This window comes from Staurois parvus, unplaced genomic scaffold, assembly GCF_062004578.1.
Source record: "Staurois parvus isolate SC_StPar_1 unplaced genomic scaffold, SC_StPar_1.0 ptg000017l, whole genome shotgun sequence".
In the NCBI taxonomy this organism is placed as follows: Eukaryota; Metazoa; Chordata; class Amphibia; order Anura; family Ranidae; genus Staurois; species Staurois parvus.
This window is the reverse complement of record NW_028317813.1, coordinates 2,910,705-2,930,031: the sequence shown is the minus strand read 5'-3', so window position 1 is coordinate 2,930,031 and position 19,327 is coordinate 2,910,705. Positions and strand designations below refer to the sequence as shown.

Below are 19,327 nucleotides of genomic sequence, written 5' to 3'. Positions count from 1 at the left end.
GTTTGTTGATTGTGGCAGGAGATTTCAGTTTTGTATGGATCCAGAGATGGATGCAACATTGTGTGTCTGGAGAGTGAGCTGCAGGAGTTTATCAGTTAACATTGATGCAAGAGCTTTTTAAAATACTTTTAGACTCTTGGAGAGTCAAACATCCAAAAGAGATTATACCACCTTCTCTTCGGCATACAAGATGTATTCATGACTGGATTACACAATGATTGAACATGGACTACTGGAGTCTTTGATGAAAGCGAAGAGAGAAGAATATTTGGTGATTAAATGAGATGCTTTTACAAGACCCTTAAACAGAAAAAAGTTTAAAGAGGAAGTAGAACAATATTTTAGGTTTAATGAGTGAGGGAGTTTATGTGGCTACAGTATGGGAAGCGCATAAGGCCTACATTAGGGGAATCCTGATTTCTTGCTACACTTTTTTTTTTTTTTTTTTTTTTTTTTTTTCTGCCTTAATTGAAAATTAGCACAATTATGGAAGAATTACATAGGTTGGAATAATCGCATAAAAGGAAATGGACACCGATACACAGCAGGAGATAATTTATAAAAAGAAGAGCTAAAAGATCTCGTGGAACAAACTAGGAAGATTTTTAATAGGGTTTCGAAAGAAATGTATATCAGTGGGGGAATAGACCATGTAAATATCTAATGAGAGTTTAAGGGATAAGAAATCAAAGAATTTTATTGAAAAAATTAAAGATGATATCACTAATGCATTCCAGAAGTATTACAGTAGTCTATGGAGCAAAATGTAAGAACCAGAAAAACAGATGAAGAAAAGGCAGACATTTAAATGAAGCCGGCCTACCCAGATTGGATGAAGTCAGATTAACAGCTTTAGAAAGTTTAATCTCACAAGATAAAATAAGTTCTGTATTTAAAGAGTACAGCTGTAGTTAAGAGCCCCAGGCCAGATGGGTATTCAGTAAGATAGTATAGAAAATTTAGAGAAAAATTGGATCCCAAAATTGTGCACATATATGTATGCGCTAGGAAATGATAGATGAGTCTCTACAGGCATATTAGTTATGCCTAAGAAGGGGAAAAACTGGTTCCAGTGTACCAGCTATAGACCTATATCTTTATTAAATTCTGATACAAAGTTATATGCAAAGGTATTGGCAACTAGGTTAAGAGCTGATGCTGGAATGCATACACTTAGATCAGGTTGGATTCCTTCCGGGTAGAGAAGGAGGGGATAACTGATTAAGATAATTGGTCCTCCTGCAATAAAACTAGAAAAGTTAAGGCCTCATGGTTATCTTATCAATTAGATGCTGAAAAGGACTTTGATAGAGTAGATTGGGGATTTATGATAGATACACTGGAGATACTAGGAATTGGGCCCATAATGTTAAAGTGGATCATAGTTATATAGAAGCCCATCAGTGGCAGTAAAGGTTAACAGATCATTGTCAAAGTTTTTTAGAATGCACAATTGAACAAGGCAGGGGTGCCCACTTTCTCCTCTGTAGTTTCTTTGGAGCCGTTACTGGCAACTGAGAAATAGTGTAGACCTTAAAGGAATTTGGATGGGAGACGTCGAACATAAAGTTGCAGCTTATACATATGATATGCTGTTTTATATTACAAACCCTAGACTAACATTACCTAATTTTAATGAGAATAATAGATTACGGAGAGCTATCAAATCTGAAAATTAACCCTGTAAAATCGGAGATATTGAAAATTTTCTTTCCAGAAAAGAAATGCACATCAAAAAGGATTCCTTTTTTAACATGGAAGGAAAAAAATAAAATACTTGGTAATAAAGTTTAACCCAGTCCCTAAAAAAAAATCTATATCAGGCAAATTTATATCCCACTAATAAAATGAAGGACAAATTGAGGAGAATTTCAAGGGGATGGGAGTCCTGGATAGGTCGCATAAACATGATGGACTTTCATAGTACCAAAAGTCTTGTTTAAGTTTAATATGCTCCCAATACAACTACCAGGGTCTTTTTTGGGACCATTAAAAAACAAAAAACAAAAAAAAAACCAGATGTATGCCAAAAAAAAGTTAAATATGACATTTTGAGTAATAACCTGAGGGGGGAATAAATATCCCAGATTTTAGGAGATATTGTGCCTCAGTGTTAATGTCACGAATAGGGGATTGAATATATAATTCACGGGGGAGAAGTTAGGTAAAAATAGAGAATACACGAAGTCAGAATTAGATATGATTTTTTGGATACCACATGCGTTTTGTTCACTGGATGAAGAAACTAGCACCTTGACACGGAATGTATTGAGGATATGGGATGCATTGCAATGACAGATGGAATGGACGTATAACTCTTTTAATTCCATTGGTGGGAACAAAATTTTTCCCACCTGGGAATAACATTTCAGAAAAATGGATAAAGGATAATACATGTTTTGAATGAGATTGTGAATAAAGGGGAATTTATGTTCTTTTCACAAATTAAAAAAAGGAGATTTTCAGTATTAGATGAATGGCGGTATTATCAATTGAGACCTTTTTGTTGCAATGCTTCCACAACCATTAAGGAAAGAGGATATGTATCCCCTAGAACATATGTTTTAAACAAAATACAAAAACATGCTATCTCTAGCATTTATAAGATCCTTACTGAAATATCTGGATCAGAATCCCAAGGGTTCTTAGGGAAGTAGGAAGAGGAGCTTGGAACAAAATTTGAATGAGCAACAAAACTAAATTGTTTAGATTAACACATGGGGTAGTGAATATGTACACGGTTGAAATGAATTATAACTGGCTTGTAAGATGGTATATAGCACAAAAGCAAAGATCAGAAGTACCACCTTTTATGTTGTCGAGGGTGTGAGATTAAGGGAACAGTGGCACACATTTGGTGGTATTGTCCCAAAATACAGGAGTACTGGCGGGTGATAATTCAATACATAAAGGAGATGCTGAGTATTAGTATACCACTAGATCTGTGGATCTCTTTCATATATCTGAGACATCTGTGAAGCATTATAAAAATGTAATATTTCATTTAATAAATGCAGCCACAGGTCTTGTCCCTAAACATTGGCAAGCAACAGAACCCCATAAAATAAGATTGGATATCTAGAGTAGAGTGTGTGTATATGTATGATGGAGGAATTATACCATTATAGATGAGGATAAAGTTTGAAACATTTTAATCTTGGAAGTTGGGTGACTTTAAAAAATCCAAAAGATATATTTAGAAGCGTTTAAAAGAAATAAAAGTATAGAGATGGATAAGAGGGTAGATAAGTCGACAAGGAATATACCAGAAGATCAAGAAGTAAATTAAGAGTGGGAAGACAAGGGGGTGGTTGGTGGGGTGAGGCAAGGAGTGGATGGATGTGGGATGAATTTGTGTTTTTATGCTGTTTGTAATAAAGTGGTATGTATGCATGTTCCAGAAGACCAATGTTTTTCCAAAAAGCTTGAAACGTAGTTTGTTTTTTGATGAGGGTTCTTGTCCCTGGAGCAAGATCCCTAAAACTGGATGTGGCCTATCAAGTTTCCAAATCAATGGACCTGTCCATTTTGGAGATTTGGATGTGCTGAAGGAGCCCATGGACAAAAGCATCGAGGTCCTGCTGAAGCTAGCTTGGGAGGTGGTTATGGCCAACCTACTTCCCAGCCCCCCCCCCCCCCCCCCCCGAAATTACACTGGGTGGACACCCCCACCTCAAATTTTATACTGTAGTCTGTAAATTCCTATTAGCAGGGAGCAGGGTTCCCTGATCATCAGCCGTGGTAAAGGGGTTGTTAGTCAGTGTACCAATATTATGGATTCCTCTCACCTTCCCGCTGCCTGCCAGCTCAATCACCCGTGTGTAGCGAGGCACTGCTGCTGCCTGGGACCCTGACTCCCTTTCACTACGTGAAGTGAAGGGTGAACTACTGCCAGCATCTGAAGCTGCCACTGTCTCCTCTTCTGCTCACCACACTGTCACCAGCAGTCCCCTGCTCATTGGGTACACATTTCTCTCACCACCTCATCCGCTCCCATCCTAACAGGTCCCGCTCAGCCACTTTCCTGTCTGAATAGTGTCTGGGTTTCAGGCGGACACATTATTCAGACAGACCTAAATATGCTGCCCCTGTATGACATCCTGTGGAGCCTCTCATAGGGCCCCCTACTGATCCTGGGCAATCTGGACATGCCCGAATGGTCAAACCCCCCCCCCCCTGTGTGTGAGCAAAGGAATCACAGTACCCATCGCTCTGAGACCTCTGGCAGGTTCTCTGCTTCCTGACTTTGTGAGTGAAGACAGGCAGGTGTGTTTTTTTTGTTTTTTTTCTGTTTTTTTTTTTTTTAAATTGGAAGTCTCAAATTATTTAAAAAAAAAACAGCAGTCTCCTCCCTCCCCCCCCCCCATTCTGGATAAGAATTGTAGCAGGGAAGAATAAAGGCCTCCCATATATATATATTTTTTTTTTTTCACTTGGATAGAGCATACTGTTGAATAGTATGCTTAGATAATCATACGCTTCCAGTACTGCTGCTGATTTGAGGTGAAATGTGGACAGTGGAAAAGTTGGAATGCTGATTTTATGATGTGCAGTTTTGTTTGAACTCTGGTTTGGAGAAGTAGCAGATCCCATTGCTTTCAATATACTGCTATGTTAAGTTGTTTTGCTATGTATCTTCTTTTCTTTATATAGTGTAATTCTGTAGCTGCATTCTACCTGACTTCTGATTACACACACATCCAATACATCTTTACTGTTATGCTGAAAAGCAAAGTAAACTATCAGTTGACGCGGCCTCCCAATGGTTGGCCCACCTTTCCACTACACTGAAAGGGAGATGGTGGCGCTGAGATCAGATTGACCCTGTTTTGCAGGTTTGTTGGCTTTGGTGCTTTTCTGCCTTTGAATCTTAGCTGCCGGGAGGTACAGTACTGTACAGGCACCTGTCACGTCTTAGTGTGGTGGCTGTAGAACAGTCTGGACTAATCTTTTAAACCGGAACTTCACTCAATCAACATGGACTTTGTTAATCCTTATGCTGCTAGCATTTAGTAAATAGGAAGATATATATTTACTTATTTTTTGAAGAAAAAGTCTTCAGGGAGGGAGGAGGGGCTTTCTCGGCTAAGCACTCTTCCCTGCATGCCTGAGCTAAGGGCAGTTGAATTCCAGGAATTAAATGCTACATGAATGATGAGCACCATAATGAAAGTGAGTAGCTTTTCCCTACACAAACACCTTTTGATGATCCAGAAACTGAATTCTTTCATTTATAGATAGACGCCTGAAAATCAGGAGAAAATTAATCAAGCTCTTGAAATATATATGCTCTTGGATAAGCTTTGTCAATACCTGAAAATGTGTAAATGCGGTAGGAAGAGTTTACATTATTGTGAGGGAAAGGTGGGTGGTTACATATTCTCATGTAGAGTTCAAATGTTCTTAACGTATACAATCCTTGTTGTTCCATTTGTAATATAGAATTAAAAAGCCAGTTTAGTTTATTTGCTGAATAAGCTTTGCTTTTATTTCAAGCATAATACAATTTAATAATAAAGTCAGTGTGAAGTAGTTTTACACCAGACTGCCATAGTTTTACAGTTTTTCTATTTCCATTTCTTTTTTGCCTGAGGGGAAAAAGTGTGTGTGTGTGTGTGTGTGTGTGTGTGTGTGTGTGTGTGTGTGTTTTGACCCATGGATTCAAAATGTCCAGAAATTTTACATCTCACTTTGGAAATGGGCAGAGTGGGTCTTTTATCCAACAATATAACTTGTATTATAATCGTAGAGATTAAAAAAGCATGTAAGTAATGGGGGAAAAATATTTGGCTTTTCTGGCCATTGTCTTATTCAGATGCCATATATTGTAGGGACTTTGATTTGCGCATATGATACTGCACATGTTCCAGTGTACTGGAACAACGTTTTATGGATTTACATTTTTTTTTCCCCCCTCCTTTTTAGGCAAGTAGTGATGTCAGTCTTTACAGTGGCCTTAAAACAATGGATGTTCCAGATCCTTCTCGGACAAAGATGTCTAGGATTCCCACCATTATGTTTTCTGCAGGTATTGCAATCCTACTGCATTATTTTGCTGTTGTCATTTTGGGTCTTGGGTGCATAAACCTAGTACATCACTACAGAAGTGACTTTGTATTTAGGTACTTTCCTACTGTCCTATTATTCAAAGTGATATTTTACAGGATTATTAGAACCAGATTTGACCTTGGCAGATCCAGGACAATTTGGTCACCCACAGATTTTATGTTTTAGTGATTGATCTCCTTCTATCCCTGCTAATCTGTTCAGTACATGGTAGTTTCCCTCTATCTCTGTCTTAGATTTTCCATTTACCTAATGTTTAAAGAATACAGCAGTAATAATGAGCCTCTCCTTTGCTACTGTATACATACTAAACTTCCAAGATGTGGCAAACAAAGTTGGGAACTTGTGTTAAGGTTTTATCGCTGAGGTCCATTTAGAGATGGCCATACAGACCTGTGGACTCAGATTACCAAAACCATATTTTAGGTCTGCATCAGTTCACCTTTTTGAAATTTTGATTTGTTGCCAAGTCTTTTGTTCTTGAATTTACATTTGTGCCGTGCCAACCAAAAAGGGGCAATCAACCGTTATGCAGTGCTTGCTTACCTGTGCAATGATCACTTCAATCTGTCCTCCTGTCCTTTTCTTTCTCGCCCCTGTTTCACATCTGTGCAGGCTGTGATTAGCACGAGAGCCTATTCATTTGAATAGACTCCCGTGCCCCGGGACACGCAGGGAAGAAGTCTCTGCACTACTTTAAAAATTGCAGCCGCATGGGAACCAAGGTTCTGAATACAGTTGTGATTTCCAGTGCAGGGGGTGTGCCATTAAAATTAATGGCACCAGTATGCAGGTCCTGCATTCCTGTGTGCGTGGTACGGCTTCAGGTATTTGTGCTGGTCCCGCAGTGGCAGCACCTGCACAAATTTGAATCAGGGGTAGGAGTTTAATTAGTTTTCTCTATTTTATTTTTTGTTTTGTTTTCGTGCAGATGAATTACCCCGGCCAGCTGTCATTGGACTGGGAGGGAGCAATGGATCGTATGTAGACAGTGCTACAGCCATAAAGGAAATTCTAGCTTCTGTTTTAAACATTCCAAGCACTGTAAAACCCACATTAACTGTGAATACAAATATCCAGGACAGTGATACAGAGAACTGGGTGGAAAGCGGCAATGATTCAGACAGTGATTCTGATTGTGCCCCTTTAAGTTCCTTTTCACAACATGATATTCGATTGAGTAGACACAAAGCATCATGGGATAACTCGCAGTCAGACTCTCCGGTAACCATTGCAGTGGAGCCAACCACTTCCTCACAAACTGATCCCATCGCCTGCTCAAAGAGTTTTGATACTGAAATGGGACGTTCACCTTTCCGGAAAAGCGACCATTGTGCAGAAGTTGTTTTAATTGGATCCAGCGCCTCACAACTGAATTTCACTTTGAACTCCCAAAAAGACAGACGATTCTCTTCACCTAATCTTTCTAGTCTGAATTTTAATTCAAATTTGAATCCAAGTTCACATGATCCCTCATCAGAAAAAGACGTTATTCCTGTACTTACAGCCACAGTGGACACTGACACCTATACTGTAGAAGATGGCAAGACTTTCCACCGTAGGTCAAAGTCCTATTCCTGCATTCCTAAAGGTAACTTTTTACTTTTGGTGCAAAGCACTGATGTTTTTTAAACATTTTTTTTTAATGCTTATTGTATTGCATGAAATGTAGCAAAACCTTGACATCATTACTGTAACTTGAGACATCATGATGACATTAATTGCTGTTTTATAAATTTGCACTTTTCTTTCATGTGCTATGGGTTGTAAAGCTTAGGGTTATTTCACACCACAAACGCTGCATTAATACGCGTTTCCACATGCATTACAATCATCCAGTGCACTTTTTACATCTGCAAAGAAACCAACAAAAGTGGGTGCTAAGGGGACAAACAGATGGATAGTACTGTCAGTACAACCAGAGTGCAGGATTTCACCAGCACAACAGGTTTGGCAAACGCAGACATACTTCAGTATAAAAATGGCAAACTATGATCAAATGAGAAATAACCTAGTCACTCTCCCTCTTTTCCTCTGCAATAAGACCCAGAACGTGCACATTACCGCAACAGTTTGCACCGCATGCTACTTGTAATGGTGTGATGTGGTGCCATTCAAAAGGAATGATATCCTCAACGGACCTTGCCAACAATTGAGCCACACTGCATTTTGTGGAATATCTAATTGAACATAAGAGAACAATCCTTACATATGGCATTACAATAATATTAAAAAAATTCTGAGACTTAATGAATTCTAAAACGTTCAAAAGTGCTGCATGACCTGCAATGAGGTGCTGCAGTATTTAGAGAGGCAAAATATAACTGGAGGACTGCAGATGGAGGAAACCTCACTATTCAATATCAGCAGCTTGTCAAGCTAGATTAATCTGTGCACTAATGCTGTTCAAGTTTCTCACATTCCAGGAGAACCAGTAGGGCCACATTAGTTTTAAGACTGTTTACAGCTTGCTTTTGTAAGGTGGATGTTATTCAATGATATGGTTTTATAATTTTTTTTTTTTTTTCATCTTTGGAAACATCTTTGGTTCATGTCTCATAATTTTGATGCAATGTATGACTACTGAAATGGGAAATTCCTCTTGATGTTTGAAATAATTGCTGTACTTAAATTGGAATTGCATTCTCTCAATCAGCATTGACTATTTTGAATCCTTATGCTGCCAGCATTAGTAATTTGGATAGGAAAGCATATTATATTTGTTTCAGATGGATCATTAAGGGCGTTTCACACCACAATGTGTGCGGTCTTGATATCCCTTTATTGTTGGTGCTCTACTAAACTTATTTGAATGCACACAAATCCTGCTGTAGCAAACATGGTACTGCAGCATGCGTTTTTGTGGCCTCCAGATGTTTGGGGTGCCATCAGCAATAAATGGCACAAGTGTGGTGTGGGAAACGCGCATTTCCTGTACTACAAGTAGTATGAGTAGGCCCCAAAACTCACCATTTGTAATGCAGGTATACAGTATATTTAATACAATTTTTTTTAAATACTGGAATTGGCCTTTTTATATCAGTTACCTGTAATCTTTTACTTGGCAAAAGACTGCTGGTCAGCTGTGTGAGCCAGTAAGCATTGCACAACACTGGGAGCTTGCGGACAATGGCAAAACCTAATTACAAAGCATTAGCAAGGACAACCGCTCTCATACGGGTTTTTTTTTTTTTTTTTTTTTTTTAGCACTTTGCCTGAAATTTATGAATGAAAGGATAGTCCAATGGTAAAAGAAGCATCAGAGTTGGGAACACACTATACTGTCAAAAGTTTGAGATGCCTGCCTTTACACACACATGAACTTTTGATGGCATCCCAGTCTTAGTCCGTAGGGTTCAATATTGAGTTGGCCCACCCTTTGCAGCTATAACAGCTTCAACTCTGCTGGAAAGGCTGTCCACAAGATTTAGGAGTGTGTTTATGGGAATGTTTAACCATTCTTCCAGAAGCGCATTTGTGAGGTCAAGGTCTGATGTCAGACTAGAAGGTGTGGCTTGCAGTCTTTGCTCTAATTCATCCCAAAGGTGTTCTATCTGGTTGAGGTCAGGACTCTGTGCAGGCCAGTCAAGTTCCTCCACCCCAAACTCGCTCATCCATGTCTTTTTCTGGACCTTGCTTTGTTCATTGATGCGCAATCATGTACAGGAATAGGAGGGGGCCATCCCCAAACTGTTCCCACAAAGTTGGGATCATGAAATTGTCCAAAATGTCTTTGTATGCTGACGCCTTAAGAGTTCCCTTCACTGGAACAAAGAAGCCAAGCCCAACCCCTGAAAAACCCCACACCATAATGCTCTCTCCACCAAACTTTACACTTTGCACAATGCAGTCAAGAAAGTACCGTTCTCCTGGCAACCACCAAACCCAGACATTCAGAGCAGTGTGATTTGTTACTGCAGAGAACGCGTCTCCTTTGCTCTAGAGTCCGGGGTCGGCGTGCTTTACACCACTGCATCTGACGCTTTGCAATGCATTTGGTGATATAAGACTTGGATGCAGCTGCTCGGCCTTGGAAACCCATTCCATGAATCTTTCTACGCACTGTTGTGCTAATCTGAAGGCCGCATGAAGTTTGTAGGGCTTTAGCTATGGACTCTGCAGACAGTTGGCGACTTCTGCGCACTATGCGCTTCGACGTGCTGACCCCGCTGTATCATTTTTACTTGGCATACCACATTGTGGCTAAGTTGCTTTGGTTCCCAGTTGCTTCCACTTTGTTATAATACCACTAACAGCTCATCATGGAATATTTAGTAACAAGGAAATTTAAATTTTTATAGGTTGCCATCTGTGCAAATTTATTGCACAGGTGTCAACCTATCACAATGCCACGCTTTAATTCACGGGGCTCCTGAGAGTGACCCATTCTTTCACAAATGTTTGTAGAAGCATTATTGAATGAATTCAGATACATTTCTAGTACATGACATACTCTCTGTAATGTATAGCTGCAATTGCTGGTATATGCGATTTTACAACTCCCAATTCCAAAAAGTGTAAAATCTCATAAACCCATATTTTATTTGAAATAGAAAACCTATTAAATGTTTGAGATGAGAAAATGTACATACCTTTTTTTTTTTTCTTCAAGTGTAGCATACCCTGTTTTAACACTGTAAGCATCTGGGAAGTGAGGATACCAGTTGTTTTGGGAGAGGAATGTTGTGCAGTTCTTGCCAGAACGTATATGTTGCTTTAAAACCTGGATATATCTTTCAGCATTGATGGTACCTTTCCAGATGTGCAAGTTGCCCATTCCATATCCACTAATGCATCCCCATGCCATCAGAGATGAAGGTTTTTGAGCTGAGCGCTGATAACAAACCGGAAGGTCCCCTCTCCTCCTTCCGGAGGAAATGGCACCCATGGTTGCCAAAAAAAGGCACATTTTGATTCGTCTGACCACTGAATAGTTTTTCACTTTGCAACAGACCATTTTAAATGCTCTTTGGCCCAGAGAAGACTGCAGCTTTTCTGGATCATGTTCAGATATGGCTTCTTCTTTGCATGATAGAGATTTAGCTTGGATTTTTGGATGGTTTGGTGAGCTGTGTTCAGACAGTGATTGTTGGAAGTATTCCTGAGTCCATGCAGTGATGTCCATCACAGAATTTTTAAAGTGTGTGTCCTCCCGAGATATTCAAAGAAAAACACAAACCTAGCCATCAACATCACAACAGGTCCATTGTTGGCGAAAGGCTATGCAGAGCTCAAGGAAACTGCCATCTTACACATAAGGGGAGATTTACTAAAACTGGAGCACTCAGAATCTGGAGCAGCTGTGCATAGTTGCCAATCTGCTTCTAACTTCAGCTTGTTCAGTTAAGCTTTGAGAACTGGGAATCTGATTGGTTTCTATCCAGAGTTGCAACCGAGTTTGCATGCTCTAGTTTCTGTAATTCCCCTTCATAGTATTATACAGGGATTTTAGATGCCACCAACTGGAATCGCGGTGACCGTGTTCTTGCAATTTGTAGTTATACGGAGTAGTATTTAAGGAGTCTTGGGTGAAGTACGTGGTTTTACAAACCAAGCTAAAAAGCATACATTTCAGGGGAGTGTTTAGAGCAGCGCTTGGGGTACAACCCTATAAATGTCACCCTTTTTTTAATGTCAGCACTTCGGGGAACTAGTTCAGATCTAAAGTGGTGGAGGGGTTGGCTAAGGTAGAGTGTAGAGGGATCGAGATGGCTTGAGAGATTTGCAGAGATCTGTAGAGTGCAATGTTGTAGATGGGCAATATGGCTTTATAAGGCCAATAGGAAAAGTGATCGACTTATCCCATTCCCAACCCACACTAAGGCCAGAGACCTCTCCGAGCTCCTGCATCACATGCGTCAAGTTACAGAATGAGGCTTGCTTCTTTGAGCTTAGAATACTGCTAGTTTCCTGCAAGACACAACTGACTTTCTGAAAATCTTCAGGAAAATTAGGCTTCAAACCCATCCAAGTAAAGTAACATCTGTGCATGAAGATCTCCTCCAAAGGGCCCCAGCAAATGCCACTTGCATCTGGTGTCTGTCAAATGGCTAACACCAATGGCTCCATGGCTATGGCAAATGAGTGGTGAAAGTGGGTAGGCTTACTTGGTACTTCTCTGGAGTGAGAAGGCATTAGAGACATCTATATTAATGTGCACGCATGCTCTTGGATTGCCATATAAGACAAAGGGCCGAAGCCTGTATGAGAGTTTCCCATGAGTAGGGCCAACAGACCGTGTCCAATTGGTTACAAAATGTTCTTCCAGCACTTTCTTGTTAGTAACACTGACGTTGCCCTCTCCTAACTTTTGAGATGATGCTCCTGTCAAGTTAAAATTTTTTCTTAACCGCTTCCCATCCACCCTATAGCAGAGGTACTGCTACAGGGTGGCATGGGTGTGTAAAATCACGTGTGTATGTATGTGTGATTTTGCAGTTCCGGGTAGGGAGCGCGCACCCTACCCATGCCGCAATTCGCAGCTTTGACTGTCAATCACCGGGTCTCGGACGATTACTCAGACGCCCGGTGACTGCCGAGCATCTCCAAGGAAGGGGGAGGGGGAACTGTTTGTAAACAATACAGTTCTCTCCTGTCAGCTCCTGCACACTGCTTTGCATGGCTGTGCATAGCAAAGCAGTGTGCTTACAGTAAAGCGTGTGCACACAGAGGACACAATGTAAAATGGCACACAGTTAACACTTTGATCACCCCACATGTTAACCCCTTCCTGCCCACTGCCATTAGTACAGTGTCAATGCTTTTAATTGGCACTGACCACTGTATTGGTGTCACTGGGGATCTCAGTGACACCAAGTCAGTTCCCCTCAGTGTCAGAATACCCGCTGCTATAAGTCGCTGATATTAGTAAAAAAAAACAAACAAACTCCCAATGTGTATATATACCACCATTTTGTAAATGCTTTAACTTTCACATAAATTCACACGTATTGGGATTTTTTTTTTTTTTTTTTTAAGCAGACCTGTAGCAGAATCAAAGTAACGCAGCGCTGTAACGCAAAAAAAAATTGGTCAGGAAGGGCGGTAAATCCTCTGGAGCGCAAGTAGTTGAAATGGTCCATTTTCTCAGTATAAACATTAAATGTTTTCTATTGTGAATAAAATTTGGATTTGATATTAACAAATCATTGCGTTTTTTTTAATGTAGATTTTAGTGTCTCAACTGTTTTGGGATTGGTGTACTCCTGTAGGTGGTTTGTTTTTTAACCTGTAAATCCTGACTACTTGTGGCATGCCTAACCTACCATGGTGAATAGTGACCTGATTCATGGTTTGGAAATCTTTTCTACAGGGTGTTGTTGGCTTAACCTCCCAATAGTTGTGCACTAAACATCAGTGTGCCTGTGTATATACAGGGGTTAGACACAAAATGGAAACACGATCTGATTTGCAGGTGTGAAAGTGACATGTTTCGCGTTGAAACCGGAAGTGAAGTAAAATTCTTTTGCTTATGCTGTGTGATGAGATGCCTACAGGTGGGAAGACTCACTTTTCATTCACTGCATGCGCTGCTAGTAGTAGTACAGAGTCATGGCAGAGTTTACTGAGCTTCAGAGTGGACAAATTGTTGGTGCTGCTTGGCTGGTGCCTCTGTGACTAAAGTTGATTTGTTTGCTGTGTTGCAAGGCATATAATTTCCGGAAAAACGTTGTCTTGCACCAACAATTTGCTCTCTTTAAAGCTCAGCACGCTCTGTCATGACTCCGTATTACTACCAGCACATGCAGTGATAGAAAGGGATGGGAAGTGAGGCTTCCCACCTAGGTGTGGGTTAAATCGCTTCCACTTTCAACTCAAAACATTGTCCCTTTCACACCTGCAAATCTTGCAGCGTTTCCCTTTTTTGTTTGGTGTGTGTTTAAAAACGATATTTCAGTAACTTTTTTTTTTTTTTTACATCTGAAGGACGAATTTCAATGTCTTGCAATGTCTTTTAATGGTATTGCTTGCCTTTCTTTGTTCAGCAGCTGAGAATTTGGTGACTTCAAGCACAGAACTCCATACCACTGCTGAAAATCTCTTTGAACCAGCTGTAAACTTGGAGAAAGTAAGTAAACTTTTTTTTTTTTTTTTTTTTTTTTTTAACTCTGGTCTGTCCAGAGTGTGTGAACTTAAAAATATTACATCATAACCAGGTGTGATTTCACCACTTGCATGTCCAAACTCGAAAGATGGCAAGCCTAATGTGTCTGCTGTTAGAAGCTCCCTGCAGAATGTCTGCTGCTGCCAATAATGCAGACACTACTGACAGTATGTACAGCTGTATGCTGGCTTGCCTTGAGTGTACACGTGTCTAGAGGGGAGGAGCAGGCTGACAGGACCAGCTCACACTAGAGCAGTGGTGGCGAACCCGTGGCACGCGTGCCACAGCCGGCACGCCGAGCCTTATCTGTGGGCACGCCAGGAGAATCCAGCGGCGCGCTGTCTTCCCGGCTGTAGTGTGCGTGACAGCCGGGTCCCAAGTGCGCATGCACAAGAAGCAGTGCTCCTTGTGAATGGTAAGGCGGTACCTGGGACACATGACAGATCCCAGAAGCCGCCGGACCAATCACAAAGCGCAGCGCTTCTCGCGCATGCGCACTGGGCATCCGGCTGTCCGACGAGCGCCCACACTACAGAAGCCGGGAAGACAGCGCGCGGCTGGATCGAGGAACAGGTAAGATAAAAAAAAAAAACTCTGCGGAAGTAAGAGCGGGTACCTGTCAAATTCAGGTACCCGCTCCCCCTCCCTCCCCAAAGGTCAGCAGTCATCCCTGTGCTGTGTCCCCAGTCTCTGGTCATCCCTGTGCTGTGTCCCCAGTCTCTGGTCATCCCTGTGCTGTGTCCCCAGTCTCTGGTCATCCCTGTGCTGTGTCCGCAGTCTCTGGTCATCCCTGTGCTGTGTCCCCAGTCTCTGGTCATCCCTGTGCTGTGTCCCCAGTCTCTGGTCATCCCTGTGCTGTGTCCCCAGTCTCTGGTCATCCCTGTGCTGTGTCCCCAGTCTCTGGTCATCCCTGTGCTGTGTCCCCAGTCTCTGGTCATCCCTGTGCTGTGTCCCCAGTCTCTGGTCATCCCTGTGCTGTGTCCCCAGTCTCTGGTCATCCCTGTGCTGTGTCCCCAGTCTCTGGTCATCCCCGTGCTGTGTCCCCAGTCTCTGGTCATCCCCGTGCTGTGTCCCCAGTCTCTGGTCATCCCCGTGCTGTGTCCCCAGTCTCTGGTCATCCCCGTGCTGTGTCCCCAGTCTCTGGTCATCCCCGTGCTGTGTCCCCAGTCTCTGGTCATCCCCGTGCTGTGTCCCCAGTCTCTGGTCATCCCCGTGCTGTGTCCCCAGTCTCTGGTCATCCCCGTGCTGTGTCCCCAGTCTCTGGTCATCCCCGCGCTGTGTCCCCAGTCTCTGGTCATCCCCGCGCTGTGTCCCCAGTCTCTGGTCATCCCCGCGCTGTGTCCCCAGTCTCTGGTCATCCCCGCGCTGTGTCCCCAGTCTCTGGTCATCCCCGCGCTGTGTCCCCAGTCTCTGGTCATCCCCGCGCTGTGTCCCCAGTCTCTGGTCATCCCCGCGCTGTGTCCCCAGTCTCTGGTCATCCCCGCGCTGTGTCCCCAGTCTCTGGTCATCCCCGCGCTGTGTCCCCAGTCTCTGGTCATCCCCGCGCTGTGTCCCCAGTCTCTGGTCATCCCCGCGCTGTGTCCCCAGTCTCTGGTCATCCCCGCGCTGTGTCCGCAGTCTCTGGTCATCCCCGTGCTGTGTCCGCAGTCTCTGGTCATCCCCTGTACTGTGTCCGCAGTCTCTGGTCATCCCCTGTACTGTGTCCGCAGTCTCTGGTCATCCCCTGTACTGTGTCCGCAGTCTCTGGTCATCCCCTGTACTGTGTCCGCAGTCTCTGGTCATCCCCTGTACTGTGTCCGCAGTCTCTGGTCATCCCCTGTACTGTGTCCGCAGTCTCTGGTCATCCCCTGTACTGTGTCCGCAGTCTCTGGTCATCCCCTGTACTGTGTCCGCAGTCTCTGGTCATCCCCTGTACTGTGTCCGCAGTCTCTGGTCATCCCCTGTACTGTGTCCGCAGTCTCTGGTCATCCCCTGTACTGTGTCCGCAGTCTCTGGTCATCCCCTGTACTGTGTCCGCAGTCTCTGGTCATCCCCTGTACTGTGTCCGCAGTCTCTGGTCATCCCCTGTACTGTGTCCGCAGTCTCTGGTCATCCCCTGTACTGTGTCCGCAGTCTCTGGTCATCCCCTGTACTGTGTCCGCAGTCTCTGGTCATCCCCTGTACTGTGTCCGCAGTCTCTGGTCATCCCCTGTACTGTGTCCGCAGTCTCTGGTCATCCCCTGTACTGTGTCCGCAGTCTCTGGTCATCCCTGTACTGTTAATTAGTTTGCACTACTGTACGAGTTGTTTTTTCTAAACCAAAAGCTCGATATTCAGGTTTCATTGCAGTGTTGGCACTTTGAAAGAAATAAGTTGGTTTTGGGTTGCAGTTTGGGCACTCGGGCTCAAAAAGGTTCGCCATCACTGCACTAGAGTGTTGCAGTAACGCACATTACCACAGTGTATGCAGTGGGGTGCTGTTCATTTTGAATGGATTCCAACATGTGAGTTGGACACTACAACACAGCTGTGAACAAGTTGTGCTTTGTGGTGCGCTGAACTGTAACACATGCTGGAAGGCCAGTTTAATGTGCATTGGAGTGTACTGGAAGCCCATTCAGAATTAACCTATTGCATTGAAAATTGATGCACAAATGCTACTTGTTGAACATGCATGTTAACATAATGTACTAGTGTGGTGGGCTTGTACCTGCTTATCCCAGGGAAACTGTGAGAGTCAAAACTCCATCTGTCTCCCCCTTCACTTTCAGACAGTTTTCTGACACTGACATAAACAAACATAAGGCCTTTGGCCAGACTAAGTGACCTTTCACTTCATGTCCTTGGTTAGCATTACTTAATCTGCTTGTTCGCTGTAATTTAAAACGCATGCACCCGGAACATTGCAGAAGTACATAGCAATACATGTTTGAATGTCTCATTTTGTGCCCTGATTAATATCCCTAAGGGCTTCTCCACCCCCCTTAAATTGGTATTAAACCCAATACTAAAAGTGTAATATTTTTTAGTTTACCAATTGTTGGATGTGGAGGCAACATTAGTTGGTGCAACCACCACATTATTATTTATTATTATTATACACGATTTATATAGCGCCAACAGTTTCTCGGCGCTTTACAATATAACGGGAGACAATACAGTTCAATACAAGAGGGATAGGAGGACCCTGCTCCTTGGAGCTTACAATCTAGGAGGGAGAGGCTAGTGGTACAAAAGGTAGTAACTGTGGGGGATGGACTGGTTGGAAGAGTAGAAGATTCCATTACTGGCTGAGGGCAGGATAGGCTTCCCTGAAGAGAGGTTTTCACACATCTAAGAAATGGTAAGCTACAATATGTTTGCTTTTGGGTTTAATACCACTTTAAACTAGGTCATCGGCTGAATGTAGTTTTACAGATGCCAAAATTATAATCCGTTAACTGTTCAGATGGTACCACCTCCGAACATGACCCATTTAATAAAACGGGTACAAGTTGCAACCACTTGTATTGTGTTGTGGTGGATAAGGCTGGAACAGGTTAACAGTCTTCAGATCACAATTCAGTGATCTGGCAAGGCTTGCCTCAAATGTAAAAACCTTTAGTGTTTTGTTCACACAGACGTGAAAGATGGGTTGAGCATTCTATTTCTGACCTTGATACAAGGAAATTGGGCAATCCGTTAATTATGGGTATGAAACTGTTGCAATGGGAAATGCTTTTGATTCAAAAATATAAACTCCAAATACCACCCAATATTGAATTATCTGTGGTGTTTGAAATTATGGCACTTTTTTCATAATTCGTTTAGTGATATGAACAAAAGTGGATTTATACATTTTGTGTAACCTTTTTATCCTGTTCGTAGCCTGCAATGTTGAGTTGCTTTTCAGTCTTGACCAGTTTTACAGGCTACACTCTATTCTTAACCACTAGCCTACAGGGCACTTATACCCCTTCCTGCCCAGGCCAATTTGCAGCTTTCAGCGCTGTCGCACTTTGAATGACAATTGCGCAGTCATGCTACACTGTACCCATATGACATTTTTATCATTTTTTTGTGACAGAGCTTTATTTTGGTGGTATTTAATCACCTCTGGGTTTTTTAGTTTTTTTTTTCTTAAACCAAAAACCACTGAAAATTTTGAAAAGTTTTTTTTTTTTTTTTTTTTCTTTTTGTTATAAAATTTTGTAAATAAGTGATTTTTCTCCTTCACTGATGTGCGCTAATGGGGCTGCACCGATGTGCGCTAATGGGCATTGATAGGCATCACTGATATATGGCACTGTTGGGCGGCACTGACTGGCACTGTTGGGTGGCACTGCTGGGGCTACACTGATCAGGGCACACTGATCATCAGTGCCCTGGTGATCAGTGTACATGTCCCCTCCGCAGATAGACGATTACTGGCTCTTCTCTCGAGCTGTCAGCGTGACAGCTCGAGAGGAGAGACATGCCAATAACTGGCATTTCCCTGTTTACATGTGATCAGCTGTGATTGGACACAGCTGATCACATGACAGAGCCGACATCTTCGGCTCTTTCCGTGATTGGTGATCCGCTGTGTCCGAGGGACACAGCGCACCGCTGATCGCCGCGCTGCGTGCTCCCTGAGCTGCGCATGCGCAGTGAGAATGGGAGGACGTCATATGACGTCCTCCCAGAACGTGAGAACCACCTTGCGCCCATCATATTATTATATGGCGACGGGAGGTGGTTAAATAAGTATAAATGGTGCAGCACTACCTCACTAGATCCACCAATAACTCAGTGTTACCACATCCCCTGTGGAATTCTAGTTCCCTGACACCAGACATTCGAATTCCACAGGGGATGCAGTAACAGTTAATGGTGGATATGTGAAGAAAGTATATCCATCTATAGTTATGTACTTGCATAAATCCAGAAAATGAAGTGTCATTTTGTCTGCTGTCTTGTTCATCTTATCTGCATGAGTCACTCCTGACAAGTTTCCTGACACCAAGAGAAAAAAGGTGACTGGGGGGGAGCTCCAGCACACAACCTGTGATTTGATGGCCTTTGCTCTGTTCTGTATGAAGGAGGGTGTGTCCCTTCCAATCAACTCTCAGAGCTTGTTATGGAGCTCTGCAGTGTGTGACTTCAGCTCTCCGCCCACTTCCTCTGGTAGCTCAGACAAACTGTATAAATTTTGGACTT

General features: G+C 42.7%; 1 protein-coding gene across 3 annotated transcripts in view; it reads left to right on the top strand.

The window, feature by feature from the left end:
- RUBCNL (rubicon like autophagy enhancer) overlaps positions 1–19,327 on the top strand; it is a 104,656-nt gene that overhangs the window by 49,503 nt on the left and 35,826 nt on the right. For 2 of the 3 annotated variants that reach the window (XM_089678936.1, XM_089678935.1), the window contains 3 exons: positions 5,926–6,028; positions 6,998–7,657; positions 14,052–14,134. In XM_089678936.1, coding sequence (XP_089535062.1) covers positions 5,926–6,028; positions 6,998–7,657; positions 14,052–14,134 — 846 coding nt within the window. The remainder of the gene's footprint in view (positions 1–5,925; positions 6,029–6,997; positions 7,658–14,051; positions 14,135–19,327) is intronic. The other variant, XM_089678945.1, reaches the window with a different exon arrangement.